Source organism: Ustilago hordei (genome assembly GCF_900519145.1).
Source record: "Ustilago hordei strain Uho2 genome assembly, contig: UHO2_contig_03, whole genome shotgun sequence".
Taxonomy (NCBI): Eukaryota; Fungi; Basidiomycota; class Ustilaginomycetes; order Ustilaginales; family Ustilaginaceae; genus Ustilago; species Ustilago hordei.
The window spans coordinates 1,784,619-1,807,316 of NW_024545288.1; the positions used below are offsets into that span (position 1 = coordinate 1,784,619).

General features: G+C 50.2%; 7 protein-coding genes across 7 annotated transcripts; 4 read left to right on the top strand and 3 right to left on the bottom strand.

Moving 5' to 3' along the window:
* Window positions 1-35: 35 nt before the first annotated feature.
* UHO2_02125 (uncharacterized protein) lies at window positions 36-2,335 on the top strand (the record flags this gene model as incomplete). The annotated part of the gene is made up of 4 exons (XM_041559562.1): window positions 36-1,591; window positions 1,680-1,991; window positions 2,086-2,206; window positions 2,306-2,335. 4 exons carry the CDS (start codon window positions 36-38, stop codon window positions 2,333-2,335), a joined length of 2,019 nt encoding a protein of 672 aa, XP_041415496.1.
* A 265-nt stretch (window positions 2,336-2,600) lies between these two features.
* On the bottom strand, window positions 2,601-3,656 carry UHO2_02126 (uncharacterized protein; the record flags this gene model as incomplete). The annotated part of the gene is made up of 1 exon (XM_041559563.1): window positions 2,601-3,656. The coding sequence occupies one exon, from the start codon at window positions 3,654-3,656 to the stop codon at window positions 2,601-2,603; it is 1,056 nt and encodes a 351-aa protein (XP_041415497.1).
* Window positions 3,657-4,515: 859 nt separating this feature from the next.
* Window positions 4,516-7,395, bottom strand: UHO2_02127 (uncharacterized protein; the record flags this gene model as incomplete). Its single annotated transcript, XM_041559564.1, has 1 exon — window positions 4,516-7,395. One exon carries the CDS (start codon window positions 7,393-7,395, stop codon window positions 4,516-4,518), a length of 2,880 nt encoding a protein of 959 aa, XP_041415498.1.
* Window positions 7,396-11,657: 4,262 nt separating this feature from the next.
* UHO2_02128 (uncharacterized protein) lies at window positions 11,658-11,984 on the bottom strand (the record flags this gene model as incomplete). Its single annotated transcript, XM_041559565.1, has 1 exon — window positions 11,658-11,984. One exon carries the CDS (start codon window positions 11,982-11,984, stop codon window positions 11,658-11,660), a length of 327 nt encoding a protein of 108 aa, XP_041415499.1.
* A 3,579-nt stretch (window positions 11,985-15,563) lies between these two features.
* Window positions 15,564-15,953, top strand: UHO2_02129 (uncharacterized protein; the record flags this gene model as incomplete). Its single annotated transcript, XM_041559566.1, has 1 exon — window positions 15,564-15,953. One exon carries the CDS (start codon window positions 15,564-15,566, stop codon window positions 15,951-15,953), a length of 390 nt encoding a protein of 129 aa, XP_041415500.1.
* Window positions 15,954-16,957: 1,004 nt separating this feature from the next.
* On the top strand, window positions 16,958-17,706 carry UHO2_02130 (putative small G-protein Ras1; the record flags this gene model as incomplete). The annotated part of the gene is made up of 2 exons (XM_041559567.1): window positions 16,958-17,172; window positions 17,271-17,706. The coding sequence occupies 2 exons, from the start codon at window positions 16,958-16,960 to the stop codon at window positions 17,704-17,706; spliced, it is 651 nt and encodes a 216-aa protein (XP_041415501.1).
* A 3,551-nt stretch (window positions 17,707-21,257) lies between these two features.
* Window positions 21,258-22,682, top strand: UHO2_02131 (uncharacterized protein; the record flags this gene model as incomplete). The annotated part of the gene is made up of 1 exon (XM_041559568.1): window positions 21,258-22,682. The coding sequence occupies one exon, from the start codon at window positions 21,258-21,260 to the stop codon at window positions 22,680-22,682; it is 1,425 nt and encodes a 474-aa protein (XP_041415502.1).
* Window positions 22,683-22,698: the final 16 nt, after the last annotated feature.

A 22,698-nucleotide genomic window follows, 5' to 3' on the forward strand; every position in this document is an offset into this window, starting at 1 on the left:
AACATCAACCCTGCCTCCGCCATCAGGTTAGCAAGATGGCAGGCAAAGAAGCGATCGTCATCTCTGACTCGGACTCTGATACGCTTAGCGAGTCGGAGAGGCCACTACCACCTCCTCCCAAACAAGCAACAACTTCAAGATCGGCGGTCGTCAAGCAGCGGAACGGCCAGGACGACATGAAAGAGCAAGTTCCAGAAGCTGGCCCCTCAGCTCCTCCCAGCACAGCAGCAAATGGTCTCTTGGGTCTGATTCCAAATCGACGTCAACTTGAACTCGAAAGAAAAGAACGTGCACGCAAGCGAAGAAGGGAGCAAGGTCTCGCATCCTCCTCTAGCGAAGACGAAGAGACGCAGGTCGAAGCCAAACGCAGCAAGCCCCACCAAGCCTTACCATCAGCTCAGCAGGATCCACATGCGCCGCTACACAAACCAGCGCAAATAGTAGAGAGAGGCAAATCTTCATCAACGACTAGCAACACCCCATCCAGCTCCTCTTCGGGCTCGAGCTTCTCAAGCGCAACATCCCCAATCAACCCCAAATCCCGTTTCTGGACTGGCACAATCAAACACGGCTATAACACCTACGCCTCCATTTCCCTCTCCGGCATCACTATCCCCTCACTCATTCTCCCTGCCACCCCCTCCTCCCGTAACACACTTCAACTTGCCGTCCTTGCGACCTACGATCTCCGCATGGATTGGCTCTATTCCCTCTTCCCCCGCAATCTCCCCGTCACTCTCATCCTTCCACCTCCGAAGGAGGATTACAGATCAGGAGACCCGACTATCGCACGACCAGGGCTGTATCCAAGCGAAGTGTTCGGTGGGTTTGAACGCTTTCCCGGGTGGAAAATATGTGTTCCGAATAAACCGAAGGGTGGATGGTTGACACAGCATATGAAGTTTTTGGTGCTGGTTCATGAGGGGTGGTTGAGGGTGGCGATCGCTAGTGGGAATTTGAATGAGGTTGATTGGAGCAGGATTGAGAATGGGGTATTTATACAGGATTTCCCGCTAAAAGGTGGCGAAGGGAGTAGTGCAAGAGCCGAGGGGAGAGGAGGGGTGGAAAACGATTTCAAAGAGCAACTCACCCTTGTTCTGAAGTCGTTAAGCGTTCCACCTTCACATCCCGTGTGGACTGCGCTGGACAGGTTTGACTTCTCATTAGGCGGAGCTCGGGCGAGGATCGTAGCTTCCTGGCCAGAAGCAAGCTCTCTTCAGGGTTGGGATAGGATCGAGACGCAAGGTCTAGGCAGACTGGGCAAAGTGGTGAGGGATTTAGATATCCCAGCTGTGAAGGGTGGGATGGAGGTCGAGTGCCAGGGCAGTTCGTTAGCGAATCACGATTTGAAGTGGATCGAACACTTTCACTTACTCGCTTCGGGAGTGGACCCGCGAGGGAAACTTCCTTTCAAAGGTAAACCGAACGAAGCGCATCCCGAATACAGAAGAGCAATTGGAGGCGTAGGAGGGGCTTTGCCGCCTGTGAAGGTTGTTTTCCCGCACCATAGGTATGTTGAGCAAGAAACGGTGGAGGGGCCGATGGGTGCGTTGAGTTTCTTTGGTAAGGCTGAAACGTTCTCTTCTTCGCCGTAAGTTCCTCTTACTCCCTGATTCTGTTAGGTCTTCGTTGTTTCTTGTTGTTGATCGATTTCCTTGATTTGGTGTTGGGGAGTATAGGATAAAAAGGCTATACTACAGTCCACAGTCAAGAAGAGGAGACGTAATGATTCATGCCAAGTCTCTCCTTGCACTTACTCCAAAGGGCGCAACGATCGTCGATCAAGCCTTTTGGACTGCTGCTGACGCTCAACTGCCTGGTAGCAGCCGACAGCCCCTACCGAGGCAAGGGGAGGACGAATGGCTGCCGAACCCGGGAGAAACACCAATAGGATGGAGTTATTTGGGGAGTAGCAACTTCACTCGGGCCGCACACGGAAACATCTCTGGAACCGTACAGAAGCCGACGCAGAGTGGGAGCAATTGGGAGCTGTAAGTCCCCCCCCCCCCCCTTCCGTCCCCTCTTGCTGAAGATGGATAGCAGAACTGACGAAACCTGGTTCACGGTTGGTGTCGGGGGAAATAGGGGTGTGGTGATGCCGATCTATGCTTCAGAAGTGGAGAAGTTCGGTGTGGAAGCGGAGAGTTTGAGGCCGATCGTATATCATCGACCTCTACAGCAGTATGGGTCTGAGGATACGCCTTGGGTGAGTACAAAGTGGTGGATGTGATAAGAGAAAAGGTAGAGAGAGGCTGGAGAAAGCTGACCTGTTCTGATTTTGTGCTTTGTGAGGTGCGGTTAATAGGATAACTCTTCGGCTTTGGCGATGTTCTAATCTCTCAGACCAATTCAGTAAGCAAATCGAACGGTGACGTGCACGAAGCCAGGTTTATGCTGTGAGCTCGATAAGCTCATGCTTCTGTGTGCGTGTCGAATGTTGACGCAGAGCGACGTCTGCATGAGGCAGTCGTGTTCATTTCCATCCTCAAGCAGATCGCACAGCTATGAGCTTCTCTTCGAGTGTTTCTTCGAATGTAAATGCTTCGGAGAGTTGCAATTGCGATAATGGTGGTCCGCGAGTTGACAGCAAAATGAAAGAGTTACATGGACAAGTTCTTAACCCCATTCCTCGTCCTTTCCACCCCATCGTCCTCATCCTCACTAATCCCTCTTGTTTCCCCATCCTCATCTTGTCTTCCTTGCTCCCAACCACTACCTCTATACTGATCCAAATCAAACATATCATCATCACTGTCCTCCTCATCTCCCGCAAACATATCTGGATTCAAACTGAACATTTCCCTGCCACTCAACCCAGCCATTTTGTTTGCGGCTGCTTGAGCTTCTTTCTTCTTCTTGAGCATTTCCGCTTCTGCTTGTTTCTTGTCCATCCTCTCCTTTTTCCACTTGGCGAAAGTTTCTGCGGTGACTGGGGTTAGGTTTGATCCCAACTTGTGTCTTTCCGTTTCTAAGAAGTCTTCCAATGAAATCTCGTTGGCTTTTTCCAGTGCTTCCAGTTCTTTCTTCTGAGATTTGAGTACGAATCCAGGTGGTAAACGATGACGATACATACATTTCTCACCACCATTTGGACATTCCCAAAACCACCCATACTTCCCATCCTCCACAGCTTGCAAGAAGAACTTACAAACCTTATCCGTTGTACTTTTTGGATTCCCATGTTTACTCAACACAACCGCATTCAATTTCGCATCATCCCATTTATCCATCGTATCGTTCTTTTTATCTTCCGCATCATCTCTCATATCCACATACAAATCCTTCTTCTCCGTTTTCCTTCCTGCATCTTTATCGTGTCCATATTTGCATTTACTCCCCTTATCGCACCTTCCCGCCTTCCAAAATGCACAGGTGACGGTTTTCGGATCGACTCCAAAGGGTACTTTGGGTTGGACAATGGCGAATAAAGGGTCGGCAGCAAGTTCTTTGGCTGCTTGAGCAGCAGCTTTTTTGTCTTGCTCCTTTTGTTTTTCGCGGGCGAGTTGTTCTTTTGACTTGCCAGCCATTTTTTGTTGCTGTTGGATTAGGGCTACGGTTTTTTGTCCTTTGCCTCCTTTTTTGTTTTTCATACCGAAGGTTTTGTCCACGGCAACTTTGGAGCCGCCGCCCTGCTTGTCTTTGCCTTTGGGCGGCATTGTGGGCGATAGTCGGCGAGGGTAATGGGTGGGAAGGTGAGGGTGTCTAGGGTGGTCGGGCAGGTGAACCTGAGTATGATGCTAGAGCTTCTTCGTCCGTGGTGAGGTCGGTTAGTTGGGGAGATGCTGTCGAAGACGAGCGAGGGGCGGATATGCGAGCAGCAAATGTCGATCCTAAGTCGTCTGGGACGTCGAGAGGATGCCGAGTGCTATATCGAAGACGACGAGCTACGTGCCACGTCGATTTTGCGCTGCTGATGGAAGCTGTTATTCTCCTACACTTCTCAAGAGCAAGTTGAGATAGAAGGTGACGGAAAGGAGCTCGACAAGGTCAAAGAGAGTAGTAGGAAGGAGAAGAAATGGAAGATGAGCGGAAGAAAGTCGTGTGCCTCTTTCCCTCTCTCACCAGCTTCCAATTCACTTTCGATTTCACTTTCTCATCATCAGCCAAATTTTTCTATTCACGTCGCCCAGCATCACTTGTATTGGACTAATAAAAAATTTCTATTTCCTTCACGATCGGGCTCTTTCGGCGGCAACTGAAGGTTGAGTGACTTCCCGATCTTCCGTTTCGTAATTTTGCAGCATTTAGCCGAGGAACTCACTTCTCACCCTCAATGCTACTCTCAAATCAGGAGTCGACTCGAGAAAGTGGGTGTGATGATGTTGCAAAAGAGTTCGTGAATTGCTGAAGACCATAAAGGAAAAGACAAAGAGCGACCAAAGATACCGCTGGAAGACGAACAAGAGCCTTGAGCTCAACGGAAAAAGATGCGTTAAGGAGGAAAGGTCGTTGGGAGATTGTCCGGTGATTGCAACGAACAAGCATTGATTGCAAAAGTGTAGAAAAGGAAGTCGATCAAGGAGAACCATCACCACTACGCAACTCAGTCATGGGACTGAGGTGAGGTGGTGCTGGTGAGCCTTGTCCCGAAGGTGTTCTTGTCGTTGGTGCGCCCAATAAGCCAGACTCAATCGTAGTCATGTCCGTGACTGAATGAGCACGGCTGAGCGAAGCAGAGAACAGACCTGGACGTGTGCCGTGGCGTTCACCCAGAGGCGAGCCAGGACCTGAAGGGGAAAGTGCACCGGGTGCCGCAACGCTGCTGGCCAAAACGCTGCCTCCAGGCGTAGTAAGCCCTGATCGGGTCGAAAGCGTTGCTGATGTGAGTCGGTGTCCCAGCACTGGTGTGGGTGCTCGACTCGATGTTCTGGAAGCAGGACGTGAGATGGCAGTGCCCGATGTGATACTGGTGAAAGTGGGCGATGCGGGTCGAGAGACGCGGACTGTTGTCGGTGTTGAAGCTCCTTTTCTTGCTGCGATACGGGCGCCATGACCTAAGAGGTTGTCGCTGGAATCTCGGCTTAAAAGTAAAGTCGAAGTGCGTTTCTTAGACTTGGTTGTGCGTCGTGGAGCAAGCGAAGGGAAGATGGATATGATGCTAAGAGCTACTCTTCGTACCGGCCATCCTAGTACGCCAAGGAGACCAGTGGAGCGTTTGCGTGAAGATGAACGAGAGCCACGACCAGCTGATCCGCTCGAACCGCTGCTTTCTTCCGAGCTGCCTTCCGAGCTGAACCCGAACTCTGCTTCCATAGTGGGACTGTAGTCTTTCGTGTCGGCTCGCTTGCCGAGCTTGGACCAAAACCCACGTTTCGAGATGTCACCGCTTGCTGCTTCTTCCATGCTAGCCAAAACGTAGTCGCCACGAGGGCTGCGCTTGGAGCTGCAGAGACCGCCGAAAGTGCCCAGAGGTGGCGGTAGCATCTCCTTGATGGCTGCCCGTCTCCTGCTGGCTCGTGGTCCACGTCCTCGAGTGCAAACACAAGTGATCAACAAAACCAGGAACACGGCAACCATGATGATCATTGATACAGGGCTGACGTGACGCCTGGCTGCACCCAAAGCAGGAGGGAAAGCTGATCCTTCACCCGTAGTAGGCCACTTGGGTCGAAAGGGGTCCCATTTGCCCAACTTCGAGTTAGCTTTGTTCAACTCGTCGAACGGAGATGGAAGCGAGCCGGGGGCGGGTGGGATGTCACGACTTGCTTCCAATACAGCCTTGCCAAGCGTCCAGCTGACGGAGAAGCCATCGATATCGTTGACACTCTGGAAGAGGTTCTTCTGCTCGCCCTTGCCCTGAGCTTCGTCTGCATGGTCTGTACCGTCACCTGCACCCTTGTGGTCGACAATACGTGGAATGCCGATACCCTCATGCAGCACGGTGACCATCCATGCGGCTTTGAAGCACTGCGTTTGCAAGCGGTTCAGTTGCACTTCTGGCCCAAACAGATCGCCTGCATCGAGATGGTGTTTGAGCTTTGCCCATGGCTTACTGCAAAACTCGTTGGCAGCCTTCTGGAAGTCAACAAAGTCATAGACACCGCCGAGACCGAAAACATCTTGGGCGCTGAACCAGTATTCGGAAACGCCGATAAAGTGGTTGACGCTGAAATCGATCTTGGGGACGTGGACGCCGTGGAAGAGACAGGGTGGCTTGGTGCATGCTGCTTCCTTGTCAAGAAGAGGGTGCATCGACTCGAGACAGGCGGTGAAGTTGCCAGTGCCTGTGAGGGCAACATCTGGTTTGCCTTCCACATCTGAAAGCTGCAGTCCGCTAGGAAGACAAGGGTCAGGCAATGCGTGTTTGCTGTTTTGCGAATTGCCGTCGATAGAGCGGAGAAGGTCGATGTAGCGCTGCCTTGCTTGATTTGTACCGTAGCCGAGGAAGGTCGTCACAAACACTTTGTGTGAGACCTCGGTGCCGTCAAGCATGCGTAAAGAGACGGGTGTGAGTTCTGCTTCAGCGGCTGCACCTTCGCCCTGGAGAGCCTTCTTGCTTGGCTCAAAGGCAATCTGTGTACTGGCACCGCCCATGTCGAGGAAACCGAAAGTGGACTTGCCTTCCATGATATCGGTTTCGCCAGCAAGCGATGGCTTCTTGCCGCGGATGTGGAAGCCATCCATGAGATAATTGATCGAGATCCAGCCGAGCAGACCCTCCTCTTCTCCGGTAATGACCTGTACGTGCTCGTCGCATCCACCGCCGTCAATGCTGAAGGAAGTGTGTTGGCGAATGTAGCGACATGCTTCAGCGAGCACGGCTTCGCGTTGCTGTTTGGGAAGCAAGCGCATGCCTGCAGTTGCCATTACGTAGATGGGAGTGTCTGCCCATGCGGAGGGTGGCACGATCTTCTCTGCATGATCGAGAAGACCTTTCAGATACTTGCCCACATCTGCTGGGCGATCGCCGAATGAGGAAAGACCGGGCGTCACTTTCAGACTCCAGTCCATGCCCGAGTTCTCCCATGTTCCCTTCTCAACTTTGGGCAGTACTGTCGCGTCCAAGCCTTGTTTGGCTCGCAATGCACGTTCCAACTTGGGATCTTTCCAAGAGTAGACTTGCATACGAGAACCAGAAGAGCCAGCATCGATAAGAACGGCATACTTGCGTCCTTCAAGCCAAGATGAGGGGGCATCAAGTTGTGCTGCCCCTGGCGCCGCATCTTTGAGCGGCGACTCTTTCAAGTTGGGCTTGTTCGGCTTAGCTGCTGCATTCCATGTGTAGGCATCCGCGACGTTTTCGCGTGGTTGGACGTGGGTGGGCTGGGATCTGCGTTGCTGCTGTTGCTTTTGTGAGGCCGCCGTGTATTGCTGTCGCTGTCGGCGCTTGACAGGTGTGTCGAAGGTGTAAGCGCCATAAGGCTGGGAAGACGATCCCTGTATTGGGTAGCTCATCTTATCTGTTGGGCGTGCAAGTGGTGAGAGCAGGTTCTATGGCCAGGACGCAAAGCAGAGCGATAGGAGGACAGCTTAGACGTGCATGTGGTTGCAAGTTGTTCGATGAAAGCAAGTGAGTGCTAAGGTACGGGTGTGGCTGTGTCGGTATCGATTCGGTTCGGGAAGGGTCCGATGCGAGTGTAGCCAGTGTGCGGCCTGGGGATGAACAGATGATGGTGATGGGGCAGATCGAAATAGAGGGAGAGGTGAGGTGGAAAGTAGAAGAGAGGCGTGGAGAGCAAGCAAGAAAGGTTGGAATGAAATGTCCAGCAAGTCGGGATGGCCGAGAAGGCGATTGAGCCGAGGCGAAGCCAGAACAAGAGAGTCCTGAGTGAGTGTGTGAGTGTGTGTGCGTGTGTTCCCAAATGGAACAAGTGGCGTGCGGAGGGGGCACTGCCAATTTCCTTGAAGAAGCAGCAGCACAGCAAAGGAACGGCATCGACCGCGGGTTCCGTAGATCCGGAGGCTGTGAGAAAGGCATCACGTGATCGTCATGAAGGCGTGCGTGTCTGGCCTGCCTCTCTTCACTACATCATCTTCACCAAAAGCCAGGCGTACTATCAGCAGCCTGGTTCGTCGTTATTTGCCCTCCCTGTACACCCTCCCTTGCCGCTCGTTTCTGCGCTCGACCGGACGGCGGGCCGGGAGCCTGCTTGTCTGCAATCCACTTAGTTTTTTCGTGTTATGTATATACAGTTTCGTTATGTTTCGTGCGATTGAATCCAGGCGGGAAGCGACAACGAAAAAGGGGCTCGAGGAGAGAGGAGTTTAAAACAAAAAAAAAAACAAAAAAAAAAAAACAAAAAAAAAAAACGGAGAAACGCAGCAACCAGACCGCGCTTTGAATCCGCAATTCGACTCAGGAAGGCAACAAATCAGGATTCAAATTTCAAATGGAAGCGAAGCAGGCCAAAATTCGCCTGCAGATAGCTTGGCTGGAAGTTGGCGGTGGATGGCGACGCCGATGCCTTTGATTGCTCACAATCGCCAATTCCCCGAGGCTGAACTCGAACTCTGCCTGAGAAACGCCGTCGTTGCCTTCTACGGCCCTTGTTTCGAATCACACCACGACACGAGTTCGAATTGGAACCTTTCAGGAGAATCATATCTCCACTCTCCCATGCCGTATGAACATGGGGTAGTGGGCTCAACAACTGACGCAATGGTTGCCATCAAATCTCGTTCCAACAAAGTACCAGGCTATTTACGATCGCCTTCAAAAAAAAAAAAAAAAAAAAAAAAAAAAAAAAAAAAAAAAAAAAACAGCAGCCGCTGCGACCATACTGGCCTCTCTGCTCTTTTTTCATGTGTTCTCGCTTCTCCGAGGCCATTCGAGATTTACCTAAACCTGGGTCCGATTGCCAGACATCTGTTGAATCCGTATCTTTGAACAAGCCTTGCACAATCGAAGCATAGAGCCAAATGGATATGCGGCTCCACAAAGGGTGAGAGGGAGCGATCCACATCGGCAACAGAGACAAGCCAAATGAGTGGAGAATCCTTTCAAAGCTCCAGATACATGTGATTCTTTCACTTACCAATACACCTTGCATAGTTGCTGCACAGTCCTGTGGCGCAGTACGAGTCCTCATTACAGCTTAGTGGGGAGCCGAAGGCGCCGGGCTGTTTCAGCCTTCTTCCGGCCTGAAAGGGGTTTTCGCTTCAAAAAGTCGAGCAATTTTGTCCAGCAAATACAGTCACGTCCAAAATTGCCCAGCATCTAATTAATTTGATATGGTGTTCTCAGGTCCTTTTCATGATGATGACCAGTACTCTTTGTTCTCTTTGACAATGCCCACTTTGTGTGGTATGGTTGCAAAGCTTGGATAGCCTGCTATCAGAATATGTGAGAGAAAAAGGGTGGTCCCACCAAAGAATATGCTGGAATTTAGGTTGGTGCTCTTTGAAGCCCCTCCTCCTCCTCAATTAATTCTGTACCTTGTGTAACCTATTGCTTTGCACAGAATTGAGCTAATAGACCATGCTCGAAACTTCATATGATTGTAGTATGATATAAACAAAGATGTTTCAGGGTGTTTTGACAAGCTTAGGACATCATATGGCAATACTGCTGTCAACATAGCAAGGAGGGCAAAAAGTCAATATGGGGAGGACTAAATACACCACCACTCACCTATTACAGGTCAAAGAGCTGCTCTAAGCAGGTTTCTCAACAAGGGAGATAGCAACTAAACTGTCTATCAACAAATCTAGCATTGCTGAACTGGCAAAATGGGTGTCATGGGCCTGGATGCTCAAGAAGCAGGAGAGTCACGGGTTCATATGGAAGGAGCACAGGTATCGAAGATCTAGTCGAGATCAGTAGAGAGCATGGTCATAGTGCAGTCTCCATGGAGACCATGGACTCCTATGGACTCACATGCAAAGGAGGGCCAAGCACAGCCACGAGGAGGACCAAGCTCAAGGAGCAGGCACAGCCACGAAGAGGACCAAGCTCAAGGAGCATGCAGATGGTTACCACTCAGGGGCTCGAGAGACAAGAGCCAAAGGAACTGTCACTGATCAAAGGAGGAGGAGCAGTGTCGAAGGAGTCGACACCAGGTCATGAGGAGGAGGAGCAGTGTCGAAGGAGTCGACATCAGGTCATGAGGAGGAGGAGCAGTGTCGAAGGAGTTGACATCAGGTCATGAGGAGGAGGAGCAGTGTCAAAGGAGTCGACACAGCTCAAGAGGCACAGGGGTGCCAAGCAGGAGAGGCCCCTGAGCAGTACTCGATGAAGAAGGTACTCTCTGGAGAGAGAGAGCAGGAGCAGCATTGCTGGCAATGCTGAGTAGAGGTATATAACCAGGCTTTCTCATCATCATAGGTCGAGTGGATCCTCATCCACTCTACTCACCATATAACTAGTTATCACTTCAGCATAAGTATACATTAGTTTCAGTCAGCATAGCAGCAATCTATCAAGGTTGCTCCTCATTGTAGTGTGTGTGTTGTATCACCACTACCTGACGTCCGAAGGCACCCATAGCAGGTTAGCAGTCCAGATCAAGATAGAACCGAAGGCAGTAGTCCACTGTGGTCCAGGGATCACTTCAAGCATCAAGTCAACACACTGGACACTCGTGTTGACGCCACCAACCTTATCACCAACACCATCAACCTCATCATCATCAACACTCACACCAGACCTTGGTGTCATCATAACATTGATATTGATCGTGCCGAGCTACCCCTGAATGGAGTGTCCACAGAGGTCAGCCGAAACCTACGATAGTATATACAATGAACGCCACCTGCTGTCACTGCACAACTTGATAGTCACCAATACTGAGACAACAGCTGTCGCACAGTTTGATAGTCACCAAGTATCTCGACAGACCGACCTGGGTTTCAGGCGCGAGACCCCTGACAATGGGTACCAGAGAGTGAATATGTGAAAAGGACCCCTGGGAGGCCCCTCCTCCTCTCCTCACACCAACAGGCATTACTCACCAGAGGAATTAGCAAGAATTCTTATACTTTGGCTACTGAAGCTTCAGCCTACTGGCTACAACACTATCAACTTTGTTTGTCCAGACAAACCATTACATGTGCACTGAAGCAAGCTGGACTTAAGTTTAGGGCAAAAAGAAGAAAACCCTTGCTCACAGATAAACATAGGAAGGCAAGGAGGGTGTTTGCCAAGGAGTATAGACATTGGACTGTTGAACAATGGAAGAATGTCATCTGGAGTGATGAATGCAAGGTTCAATGCATTGGAAAGGGCTTGGAAAAGTGATACTGGTCCAGGGATGTCAACTATGATATATATATACCTACACTGCAGGGGGGTGGCCACAGCATCATGATTTGGGGGTGTATGACCTGGGCAGGCCTAGGTCTAATGGTCTATATAGATGACAAACTGAATTCAGAGTGTTACATTGAGTTGCTGGAGGAAGTGGTGCCTGGTAGCATCTTGAAGTGGAAGAATATACAGAGAATTCCACCAAGGGATAAACTGATCTTTCAGCAAGACAATGCCTGCCCTCAAAAACTTATATGTACTTGTAGCTCTCAATCTCAGCTTTCCAAAAATATGTCACAAGCTACACTTCATTGAGGATACCAGCTCTTGAGAAGTGAAGTTGATGTGTGGTGATGAGCATTTAATTATCCTAAAAGATGCCGGGCAATTTTGGACGCGACTGTAGCACTGTCTGTCGCTATGTCTATAAATAGACACGGAACAGTCCAGGTGTGAGATAGACCGCAAGTGGTCACCCCTCAATTTGATGTCTGAGATCATTTGCACTATTGAGTGCTGCTAGCTTGTCGCTAAGACACTGCGTTGGGATGGTTTGCAGCATGAGGGTGCACCCCATCGTCCAAACGAGGCGATAGGATACGCGTTCTACATTTGATGCCTCGCCTCCGTTGTTCACGATCTTGACACCATGCAGCTCGTCAATTTCGCAGCCGAGTCTCCTGCTGCTGTTGGCATGGAAGTGAATCTTCTCCTCGAAGCTTTCGTAGCTTTCATCAGACAAAGAGGGTGTGAACATGGCATCCCAACCGTCGGGTCCAGTGCCCGCGTATTGTGGCATTACAATCTCAACCTCCGCTTCAGCTTCATGCTTTGTCGCGAGTCCGCTGCCATTCCCAAGCACATATCAACAACTCACGCGCGTTTCCTTCGGATTCAGACACGATCTTCATCGCAATCGTCGCGCTTTGTACGGCGTATTTCTCGAAGCATCTGACTGACTCCTCCATCTGCCCAACAGCGATAGACAGTCTTGTGACGAGACTCTCTTTCTTTCTTTGTGGGAGCTGTTTCGTCGCGGCCAGGTTTCGTCACGAACAGCAAAGTTTCCAGTGCTGCAGTCCACCTCTTTGGCGATGCTCGGCTGCGGGATACCACGCTGAGACAACCCCGATACCACGAGCAAAAGTTTTCAGGCACCATCAACTGGGTGAATGTGTAGACAGGTTTGACTCTTATTGACGCTTATCGGGCGATGTCAATTTAAGCACAGTGTTCACGCTTTTGAGCAGTAACACTATACTATATTGACTTGAGAGAAGAACCTAGCGGTAGCCTCGAGCTCTCCGCTAAATGTCTAAGTTGAAGTTTTGAAGTGCACGACACCGCTTCGTTAGGGCTACGTTCTAGCTCCTTTCGCACAGGTGTATGGTAGCTGCAATCCTTAAGTTTTCAGAACTAAAGCTACAGGACGTGTGTGTAAGCGCTCGCGCGCCTGAAACCTGAGTTTGGTGGTCCTGGTTGATATTGGTGAGATCAACTGAGCAAGCTCCTTCCAAACTGTTTTGGTGAAAGGAACCAGAAGGCTTACTTCTCATAGGTTTTGACTGACCGCCTTGAACACTCTGTTCAGAGGCTATGCAGCACAATCATATAATGGGATTGTCTTGCTAATGCTATACCTAGGTATAACGGATTGATGCCTGTGGCAGCAAGAGTGTTCGTAATGCTGACAGTGGCTCAATGATGGTGGAAGGTATCTGGACCACAATAGAGTATCACTACAGATGGAAAGAGAGTGGACTGCAGTGTAGAACACTGCCTACAGTGAATGACTGGACCGCAGTGATAATCACTGCCTACAGTTGAAATCCAACAGTGATACAACACATGCACTTGGAAAGTCTTTGCAAAGCACTGCTATTGCAATGATACGGAACTAAGTAAAGAGTAAGATAAGTAGTAAGTAGAGTGGATGAGGATCCACTCGTATGTGTATCGCGCCACGCTCGTCTTGGCCTCTCGGCCGGGATGTTCGTGGCCGCGAAGAGAGCTCACTCTCGTCATGTCACGCTCATCTAGACCTCTAGGCCGGGATGTTTGTGGTCAACGAGATATCACTCTCTTCGTCGCCAAGTCTCGCTACCTTCTGAATTACCATCGATTCACAACCTCATCTTGCGACTGCGCAGCAGCACAACCAACGGATCATGTGCTATACCGCAGAAGGTGGCAACTCAGGGGCCCTATAGGAGATAGCTCATCTCATTCGGGCATGATCAAAGATGGCAATAAAGTATATATATGTCCATTGAGGATGTAATTGATGAACAAGAAATACAAGACCTTTCTCAAGAACATACGCCTGTGGATACGAGCTTGCTAGTAGCTCCGGACAGCGTACAGCCTTGGTATTCTTCAATTCAGACACTCGTGTTGAGACAGACGCCATTGCACTACACACTAGTGTAACTACAGCAAGTCACTTAGGACTTTGGATTGTGCCGTGCTACCACTGGACGGAGTGTTCACGGTGGTTAGTTGGACCTTGCTCATAAACCGCGTTATCATCTATTTCAGAGAGACCATTTGTAAAGAGCTCATACAAGAGGTTTCAACGAGACCGGTCCTAATTGACTTTTAACGCAGGCTAAGGTTCCAAGCGCGCGACCGTTTACACTGATGAGGTCGCACTCGCCCTCACCCGATGACAAGGAGCTGGAGGAGGATGAGCAGTGCAGCAGAGACTCTGCTCCTCCCAGAAGGAGCAAGAGCAGTGTCGCAAGCGACACTGCACATGTCTATATATACTCACATTCTTGTCGCTATAGTAGTTGAGTGGATCCTCATCCACTCTACTCTTAACTAGCTATATTTTTACCATACATATACTTAGTTACTTGTCAACAGTTGCAATTGCAGGGCATTGCTACTCATCTCCATGCATGTGTTGTATCACCACAGCTTGGTGTCACCTGAAAACAGTCCTCATACTGCAGTCTGGGCAGCCCAAACATTACTGAAGGCAGAACCTTTGCTGCGGTCAAGACAACATTCATCAATACCATCTTACGACTGTCAGCATTACAAACACTCGTGTTACAACAGTCATCATCGTGCTATATCTTAGTGTAGTCACATCACGCCAGTCAAAGAACCTTGAGTGTGCCGCGCTACCTCTGAACGGAGTGTTCACAGCAGCTAGTTGAAATTCGCCGGGAAGCAGCTTTCTAAGATATCTCGCTGAGATCCGTTGGAAAGAGCTTATTCGACATATTCCATCGAAGTCGGTCAGAATCATTTTTTCCAGCAGATTTCTGGTTTCAGGCGCACGACAGCTGACAGTGAGGCTCTTGTGGAGGCTAAAGATATGATGTTCTGTGCGCTTCTGAGGCTTGAAGTATGAGTGAAGGCTATTGAATATAGCCGTCTTGACCAGGTTGAAATGTTTGTGTCTCCGCTTTGATTTCGACAGTCCTCGCACGACCCCTGAGCCACTGCACTGTGCGGACGTCTAGGATGCGTCCTGTGCGTTATGTATAGGAGCTGCGAGCGTGGGAGCAACACGATAGAGGTTACAGCCGAACGAAAGGATCTACGAAGTGCTCCAAGTGAAACAAGTAACCCCTAACATTTCCCCGGATCTCAATCATAGAACACATACTCGATCCCGCATCCTTGACCACATCCGTTCGTCTGTCTATGTGAGATTCCATTGCAAATTAAATCACTTCTTCCCACCAGCCCTTTGTTTCAGCTCCTCAACAGTTCTCTCCAACAGCACCCCCGTACAACCCCTCAGTGCTCTCGCTTCAGCCTCTTCTGCGAAACCCCCGCCAGCCCATCTAATTCTACCCTGGGCGTCTACGAGATAAGTATAGCCGACATGTTTGTTGTGAAATCCAATCGCTTCTTTTTCCAACTCAACGTTTTGGCTTGACAAAAGGTATGTTGGGTGTAGTGCGGGGGGGATTTTTTGTCGTAGGGAGGAAGTGAATAGGGAGATGAGGTAGGATTTTAGTGGATTTGATTGAAGGTTGATCTGCGAGATACAAAACAAAGGCAAACGGGAAGTGAGTATCGAGACAAAAACCAAGAGATGAGGTTGAGGGGTGAGAAGCTTACCATCACAAGCTGGAATCGGGGATGAGAACCAAAAGTAGCCACCGTTGATTCGTAGAAACTCTTCGTGTGCTCTTCAGAAATCTTACTACCTAATAACGCGACAAGCGATACTTTCCCTCGCAACATATCCACGGTATTGACCTTTCCCTTATCGCTCAGTCTAGTTCCTTCTATTCTGGGAAACCAAAGTGCGCGTTCGTCTTTGATTAAGGTATTTGGAGCGCGCCAAGTTTTACCACCATGGGATCTGATTGCGTGAAAATCGTGAAAGTATCCTCGAGTAGCTTCCTTAACAATGGCTTTGCGTGATGCCATTCGATACTCTGGGGATATGAGTCGATCTCGAGTTTCAGACCATGTGGGTTTGGAGGATGATGGTGGGGTGGGCAGGCCAAGAGGAAAGGAGAGGTATGGGAGTGGGCGCGAGTTGAGCTCTTCTGGTGAAGAGAATGATTCGCGGACCAAAGGCTTGGAGGAGGTGGAGGCGGAGGATTCAGAGGGAGGAGAGGAGGGAGTGGTGGGAGTGATGGGGGTTGGGGTGGTGGGCGGTGACGAAGAAGGTTTGTCTGATGAAAAGGTGGTTGATGAGGATGCAAATGTGCGTGTTGAGGTGCGTGCTGAGGAGAGAATGCCTCTTGTGACTGCTGGTGATGCGAGTGTGCGCAACATGGTGGTCGCTGTGTGATGGAGTATGCGATCCCGGCGTGTGTGTAGAGGAGTTGAACGGCGAAATTAGGAGGGACAAGTGGTGATGAGGAAGATGATAGGATGGGCACGAGAAGGCTGCCGAAAAAAAGTTGAGCTTTCTTCCGAAGTGTTCCCCGCGCAAGAAATTCCGACTCCCGAAAATCTCTCACACCGAGGTTGGTTGCCTTGTTCTTGAAATGAGATTAAAATTTATTGAGCGCTACAACCCCATTTCCTGAGCTTGGATTGGCCTCGCTTGTCCACCTCGAAGATTCAAACCGCAAGCCCCTAAGTTGGGCTCTAGTTGCCTCTAATTTCGCCCACCACACGCACGCTCAAACACACACACGCACCCACGCAGGCTCGCTCTCTCTCTCTTTCTCTGCCTGGCTCTAGGCTTGCATTTTTGAGCGGCTCCAACTCTCGCCAACGTCTCGCTCGCAGCAAACACTTCCGAATTGTCGCTTCCGATACCCTGTCCTCGCCATCACGTCGACTTGCCATCTCATCTCTGCACCTTCCTCTATACCTCTCACTGCTCACCTTCCTCCTAAAGCAGCTTCGACTCACTTGGCACTGCCCGCTTCCGCCACTGTCGCATCGACTCGTGATCGTTACAACATCCATTCTCGAAGGCTTGATTTGGATATCTAAACATAGGCCTTACCCTTTCATTTTCGATCTAAGGTTCTTGTTCGCTCGTCATCGCCGCACTCATCTTGCATCTGCATTTGCCTCCGCGTCGTCCCAGCTCTCTCTCTTCTGAAATACTTACTACGAGGCTCAGCGACATCACCACCGGCTACCCCTTCTCGCCAATCCAAGCACGGAACATCGCTCGACAGTATCAATAGACAAAGGCTCTCATCTCTTCTAGTCTTCTTCAATCGCTCATCGGCCTGCGACTCAGCATAACTTTTCCCTCTGTCGTATTCCTATCGACCTCTCCACTCTGCATCTTGGTCTAATCGGATTGCAACCTCTACACAAGACTCAAACATCATGTCTTCGAAAGCACAATTCTTGCGAGAGTACAAACTCGTCGTCGTCGGTGGTGGTGGTGTCGGAAAGTCGGCCTTGACGATCCAATTCATTCAGAGTCATTTCGTTGACGAATACGATCCGACTATCGAAGACTCGTACCGAAAACAATGTGTCATTGACGAGGAAGTAGCGCTGCTCGATGTTTTGGATACGGCTGGTCAGGAGGAGTACAGGTAAGCTCACCATGACATTGTCGTAAAGCTCTCGTCATCTCGATGACGCAAAACCACTGACATCACCTTGCTTTCGACTTCTCATCCACTTTGTACAGCGCAATGAGGGAACAATACATGCGAACAGGTGAAGGTTTCTTGCTAGTCTACAGCATCACATCTCGCAACTCGTTTGACGAGATCTCGACATTCCACCAACAGATCTTGCGAGTCAAGGACAAGGACTCTTTCCCCGTCATCGTCGTCGCCAACAAGTGCGATTTGGAATACGAGAGACAAGTAGGAAGCCATGAAGGTCGCGAATTGGCCAAGCACTTTGGCTGTCGATTCATCGAGACATCAGCCAAGCAACGTATCAATGTCGACGAGGCTTTTAGCAACTTGGTTCGCGAGATCAGGAGGTATAACAAGGAGCAGACTATGGGTCGTCCCGGTGCTGCAGGTGCTACTGGCGCGCAAGGTGGTATGGAACGATTCCAGACAGAAGAGGGTTCGCACAAGGGTGGATGCTGTGAGGGTTGCGTTGTTCTCTGAGTTGCGTTTCTTGGCTTCTCCTGGGTTTTCTTTCGGATCTCAGCATAGACTTTTCCTTCCATCAGCACAACCAAGTCACCAGTCGACCTTGGTTGGAGTGATGTTCGGGTGCTATTCACTCTTCCACTGCAATGCGGGGATCGGATTGGTCCCGCAAGGTGACTTCGCTATAGCGCGTCTAGATATGCCGAAAGGCGCTTGTTCGCTGACAATACCTTCTCAGGCCTCCTTGCTCCGCCATGCTGGGCAGCCCTCTCGCGCCCCTTCTCTCTCTCTCTCTCTCGCATGCCATCTTTCGTTCTGTTCTCCAAAACTGGCTTTTAGTCAATGATATCCCTTTCAGCTCTCAAGCACTACAGGCCTGATCTGATATGCTTTCATTCGCCATGAGTATCTCTGACCGCAATAGCTTGATCAGTCGAGGCTACGTGTTATGATATCACTTCACCTCCAACTCCTTCACTGCGACTCTTGTCAACATCTTCACAGTGAAGTCGATATGCGTTTTTCCTCAGAACATCGCACACTGAAGAAATAGCAGATGAGTGCCTGTTTGTGAGTCAAACCGGGGGCAAGAATGGTGTTTGTACACCGTAGCCGCGTGATCCAACCAAATGCTCTCAAAATGGTCTTGTTGTTGTTGAGCAGCCTCAGATCTAGCATTGGACAAAATCGAGACGCGACGGAGGCGAGACGCGCGAGTGTTGGATTCTAAATGAAGATAACAATTAATATACGGCGTTATCGGGGTCACGATCAGACTCCCTTTACCACAGCCGTATGTTCTATGTAATGCTTAGTTTTCATGATGTGAGACTGAATGACAAACACATATATATACTCCATTCACTGCTCTGGTCCTATTCGAGGCAGGATGTGTCTCTTCATTTGTACTCCTGTGTTGCTATGATACCGGGTGCCACTGTGCTGTCACCATGACAACAATTACATACCTCATTGTACTTCTCGCTTACGTGAGCCTCCCGTGTCTCAATGTCTCGGCCGTAACATGTGCATCTTACTTGAGATGCCGACGCATCTTCAACTCCCCCCTTCGGCGGGATCTCCAGTCCTATCATCCTAGCCAATCGTGAGGTGTTAAGACCCTGTAAGGGTTTTGTCAAGACATCTGCAACGTTGTTTGCCGTTCCGACATATTTGATTTCCACATCGCCCTCTTGTACGTGATCGCGAACGAAATGATACCGTGTGTCGATGTGCTTTAACTTCCAATGTTTGGCTGGATCTTTACTCACCTGTATGCACCCCTGGCTATCTGTGTATAGTACGGGCCGAACGTCCGTGGTCTCCAAATCCCGGAGCAAATATGAGAAGAATAAGGTTTCTCGTACCGCTTCGGAAGCAGCGACAAACTCTGCTTCGACTGCCGACAATGCCACACACTTCTGAACGTGTGATTTCCAACTCACTGGACACCCATATACATATGTTATCGACCCCGAGGTGCTTCTTCGTCCATTTGTGGGGTCGGATGCCCAGTTTGCGTCGGTATACGTCGTTACCGGTGTATCCGAGTGCTCGTTTGTCTCCCCTCCTAGGTGCAACTGATATTCGTTCGTTTGGTTCAGGTACTTTACCACGTGGATGGCTGCCTTCCATGCACTGTCGATCGGGATCGACATATATCGCGCCAATACGCCGACGGCAAAGGCAATATCTGGTCGGGCTGTGTTGGAGACCCATAATAGTTGGCCGACCAATTCTTGATACTTCTTTGCTCGCTGAGGTTCACATCGCTCGCCTCCGGCAACGTTCGCTACACTCAGCATGGGTACCCAAGATTTCTCGTTTGCTCCTTCTAACCATTTGTTCACCATTTCCTTGATGTATGCCGTTAGACCCAGAGATATCCTCCTCCGTCTTCTATCACGTGTGATCTTGATACCCAGAAATTCTTTGACCCTTCCATTGTCTTGCGTCTCCCATTTGTCCATGATCTCTCGCTTTGCGCGATCTACTTCATCACGACTGGGTGATGTTATTAGCATGTCGTCCACGTATGCTGTGATGATCGTGATCTTGTCGCCTGTCCCTCTTGAGTATAGGCATGGTGCGCTCGGCATGCAATGGAATCCGATCGTCCGGAGATGTGAGTCTAACTCAATGTTCCATTCTCGGCCCGATTGTTTCAGACCGTACAGTCCTTTCACTACCTTCAACACTTTTCCGGGTGGCATTTCGATTCCTACTGGGGGCTTGAGGTATACATCATGGTGTATAGTGGAGTTCAGGTACGCTTGCTTTACATCGATAGAATCCATTTCCCAATCTCGTACTGCTGCGACAGCGATCACCCCTCGAATGGATTGGATGGGTGTGTCATGGGCCTGGATGCTCAAGAAGCAGGAGGGTCATGGGTTCATATGGAAAGAGCACAGGTATCGAAGACCTAGTCGATACCAGTAGAGAGCATGGTCGTAGTGCAGTCTCCATGGAGACCACGGACTCCTATGGATTCACATGCAAAGGAGAACCGAGCCACATGCGAGGAGGACCAAGCTCAAGGAGCAGGCACAGCCACGAAGAGGACCAAGCTCAAGGAGCATGCAGATGGTTACCACTCAGGGGCTCGAGAGACAGGAAGTCGACACAGGTCAAGAGGAGGAGGAGCAGTGTCGAAGGAGTCGACACAGGTCATGAGGAGGAGGAGCAGTGTCGAAGGAGTCGACACAGGTCATGAGGAGGAGGAGCAGTGTCGAAGGAGTCGACACCACTCAAGAGGAACAGGGGTGCCAAGCAGGAGAGGCCCCTGAGCAGTACTCGATGAAGAAAGTACTCTCTGGAGAGAGAGAGCAGGAGCAGCATCGCTGGCGATGCTGTGAAGAGGTATATAACCATGCTTTCTCATCATCATAGGTCGAGTGGATCCCGATCCACTCTACTCACCATAACTAGTTATCACTTCAGCATAAGTATACATTAGTTTCAGTCAGCATAGCAGCAATCTATCAAGGTTGCTCCTCATCGTAGTGTGTGTGTTGTATCACCACTACCTGACATCCGAAGGCGCCCATAGCAGGTTAGCGGTCCGGATATAGATAGAACCGAAGGCAGTAGTCCACTGCGGTCCGGGGATCACTTCAAAGTAGCAAGTCAACACACTGGACACTCGTGTTGACGCCACCAACCTTATCACCAACACCATCAACCTCATTATCATTGACATCACCAACCTTATCATCAACACCATCAACCTCATTATCACCGACATCACCAATCTCATCACCAACACCATCAACCTCATCATCATCAACACCCACACCAGACCTTGGTGTCATCATAACATTGATATTGATCGTGCCGAGCTACCCCTGAACGGAGTGTCCACAGAGGTCAGCCGAAACCTACGATAGTATATACAACAAACGCCACCTGCTGTCACTGCACAACTTGATAGTCACCGAGTATCTCGAGACAATAGCTGTCGCACAGTTCGATAGTCACCGAGTATCTCGACAGACCGACCTGGGTTTCAGGCGCGAGACCCCTGACATTAGAGTGGATCGTTCAAGCAGCTCCTCACGATCACCATGACGGACCCAGACCTCAACAATAAGCTCGATAGACTACTCACTCTATTGGAAGCACAGCTAGAGCTTACCAGACAGGGTCATCGAGAGGAACGATTACAACGAGCTCAACTGAGCAGGGAGGAGACAATGGACCTCTCTCACTCAGAAGACCAAGCAGGAGGAGGAGATGAGTCTATGATAGGAGACCCACATACTCCTACTCCAGCTCCACGACCAAGACGATCAGTCTCATTCAACCTGGATGAGCAGGAGGACATCAACTACGAGAAGTATGCTTCACCTACTGGGCCAAGATATGTCAAGACTAAGCTGGACCCCTACAGCAGGACTAGGACGGACCCTTACCCCCTGGACCACGAGGAGGATACCAGCATCATGGCAGAGCTTAACCGGTCAAAGCCCATTGCCACCCCCTTTCCAAAGTTCAATCCCCGAGACATGGAGATCTTCATTCTAGAAGCCGAAGCATGGTTTAAGTTCAACCAGGTGTATGAGCAGTCTAGGATGATCAATCACATGGGTGCTCAACTGGAAGGGACAGCAAGAGAGTGGTGGACCTCCAAGCTCCGTATTGATAGAGCTAGAGAAGGAAGGTTGTTCAATGATTGGCACTACTTCACAGAGCGACTGTCAGAGCAGTTCAACCCACGCAATGCTAGGATGGAGGCATACAACAAGCTGTTGGCTCTCAGACTCACAAGTGATGCTCCTGGTGCCGCCACACGTCATGTAGAGCGGTTCAGAGACTTGGAAGGACAGGTCAACCTAGATGACAATGAGCTAGTGATTGATCTCTTCAGAGGTAGTCTCACTCGTAGCATACAGGAGAAGTTCGAGAGGAATCCACCTGGGAAGAGATGGGAGTGGTATCGAGAGGTCGAGGAGATCGATCGACAGAGGATGCTACTACAGCAGTCCTCGGCTAGACACTCACTTCCAAATGCCACGTCACCTCCACTAAGAACTGGGTCTCGGCCAAATCAAGGTTCAATCCCCATCCGACAACCCACTCAACCTTATCCAGCTCGATCACCATCACAAGCAACTACACAAGCAACTATACAAAACCTAAACCGACCCCTTCCTCATCATCCCACCCAACCCTCGAAGCAAGGAAGCCCTGCTCCATCAGGTATCAACACCTGTCATGTATGCAAAGGTATCGGCCATTGGGCCAGAGACTGCCCCAGCAGGAGGGTAAACCCTCTTAGCTCTCGACCCATGGGACCAAAGGTTATGGTCACCACAGCAGACCCCTTCGAGGAGGCCACCGACTCAGGAGATGGCCACACAGGCAGCACTGAGACGGGTGACCCCGAGGCCATGGACCTCAGCTCATACCAGCAACCCATGGACCCCGATCACGAGGAGGAGCACGATGATGATGACGACGAGGGAAACGTCAGTGGGGTGATGCACTGATGGCATGCATTGCTCT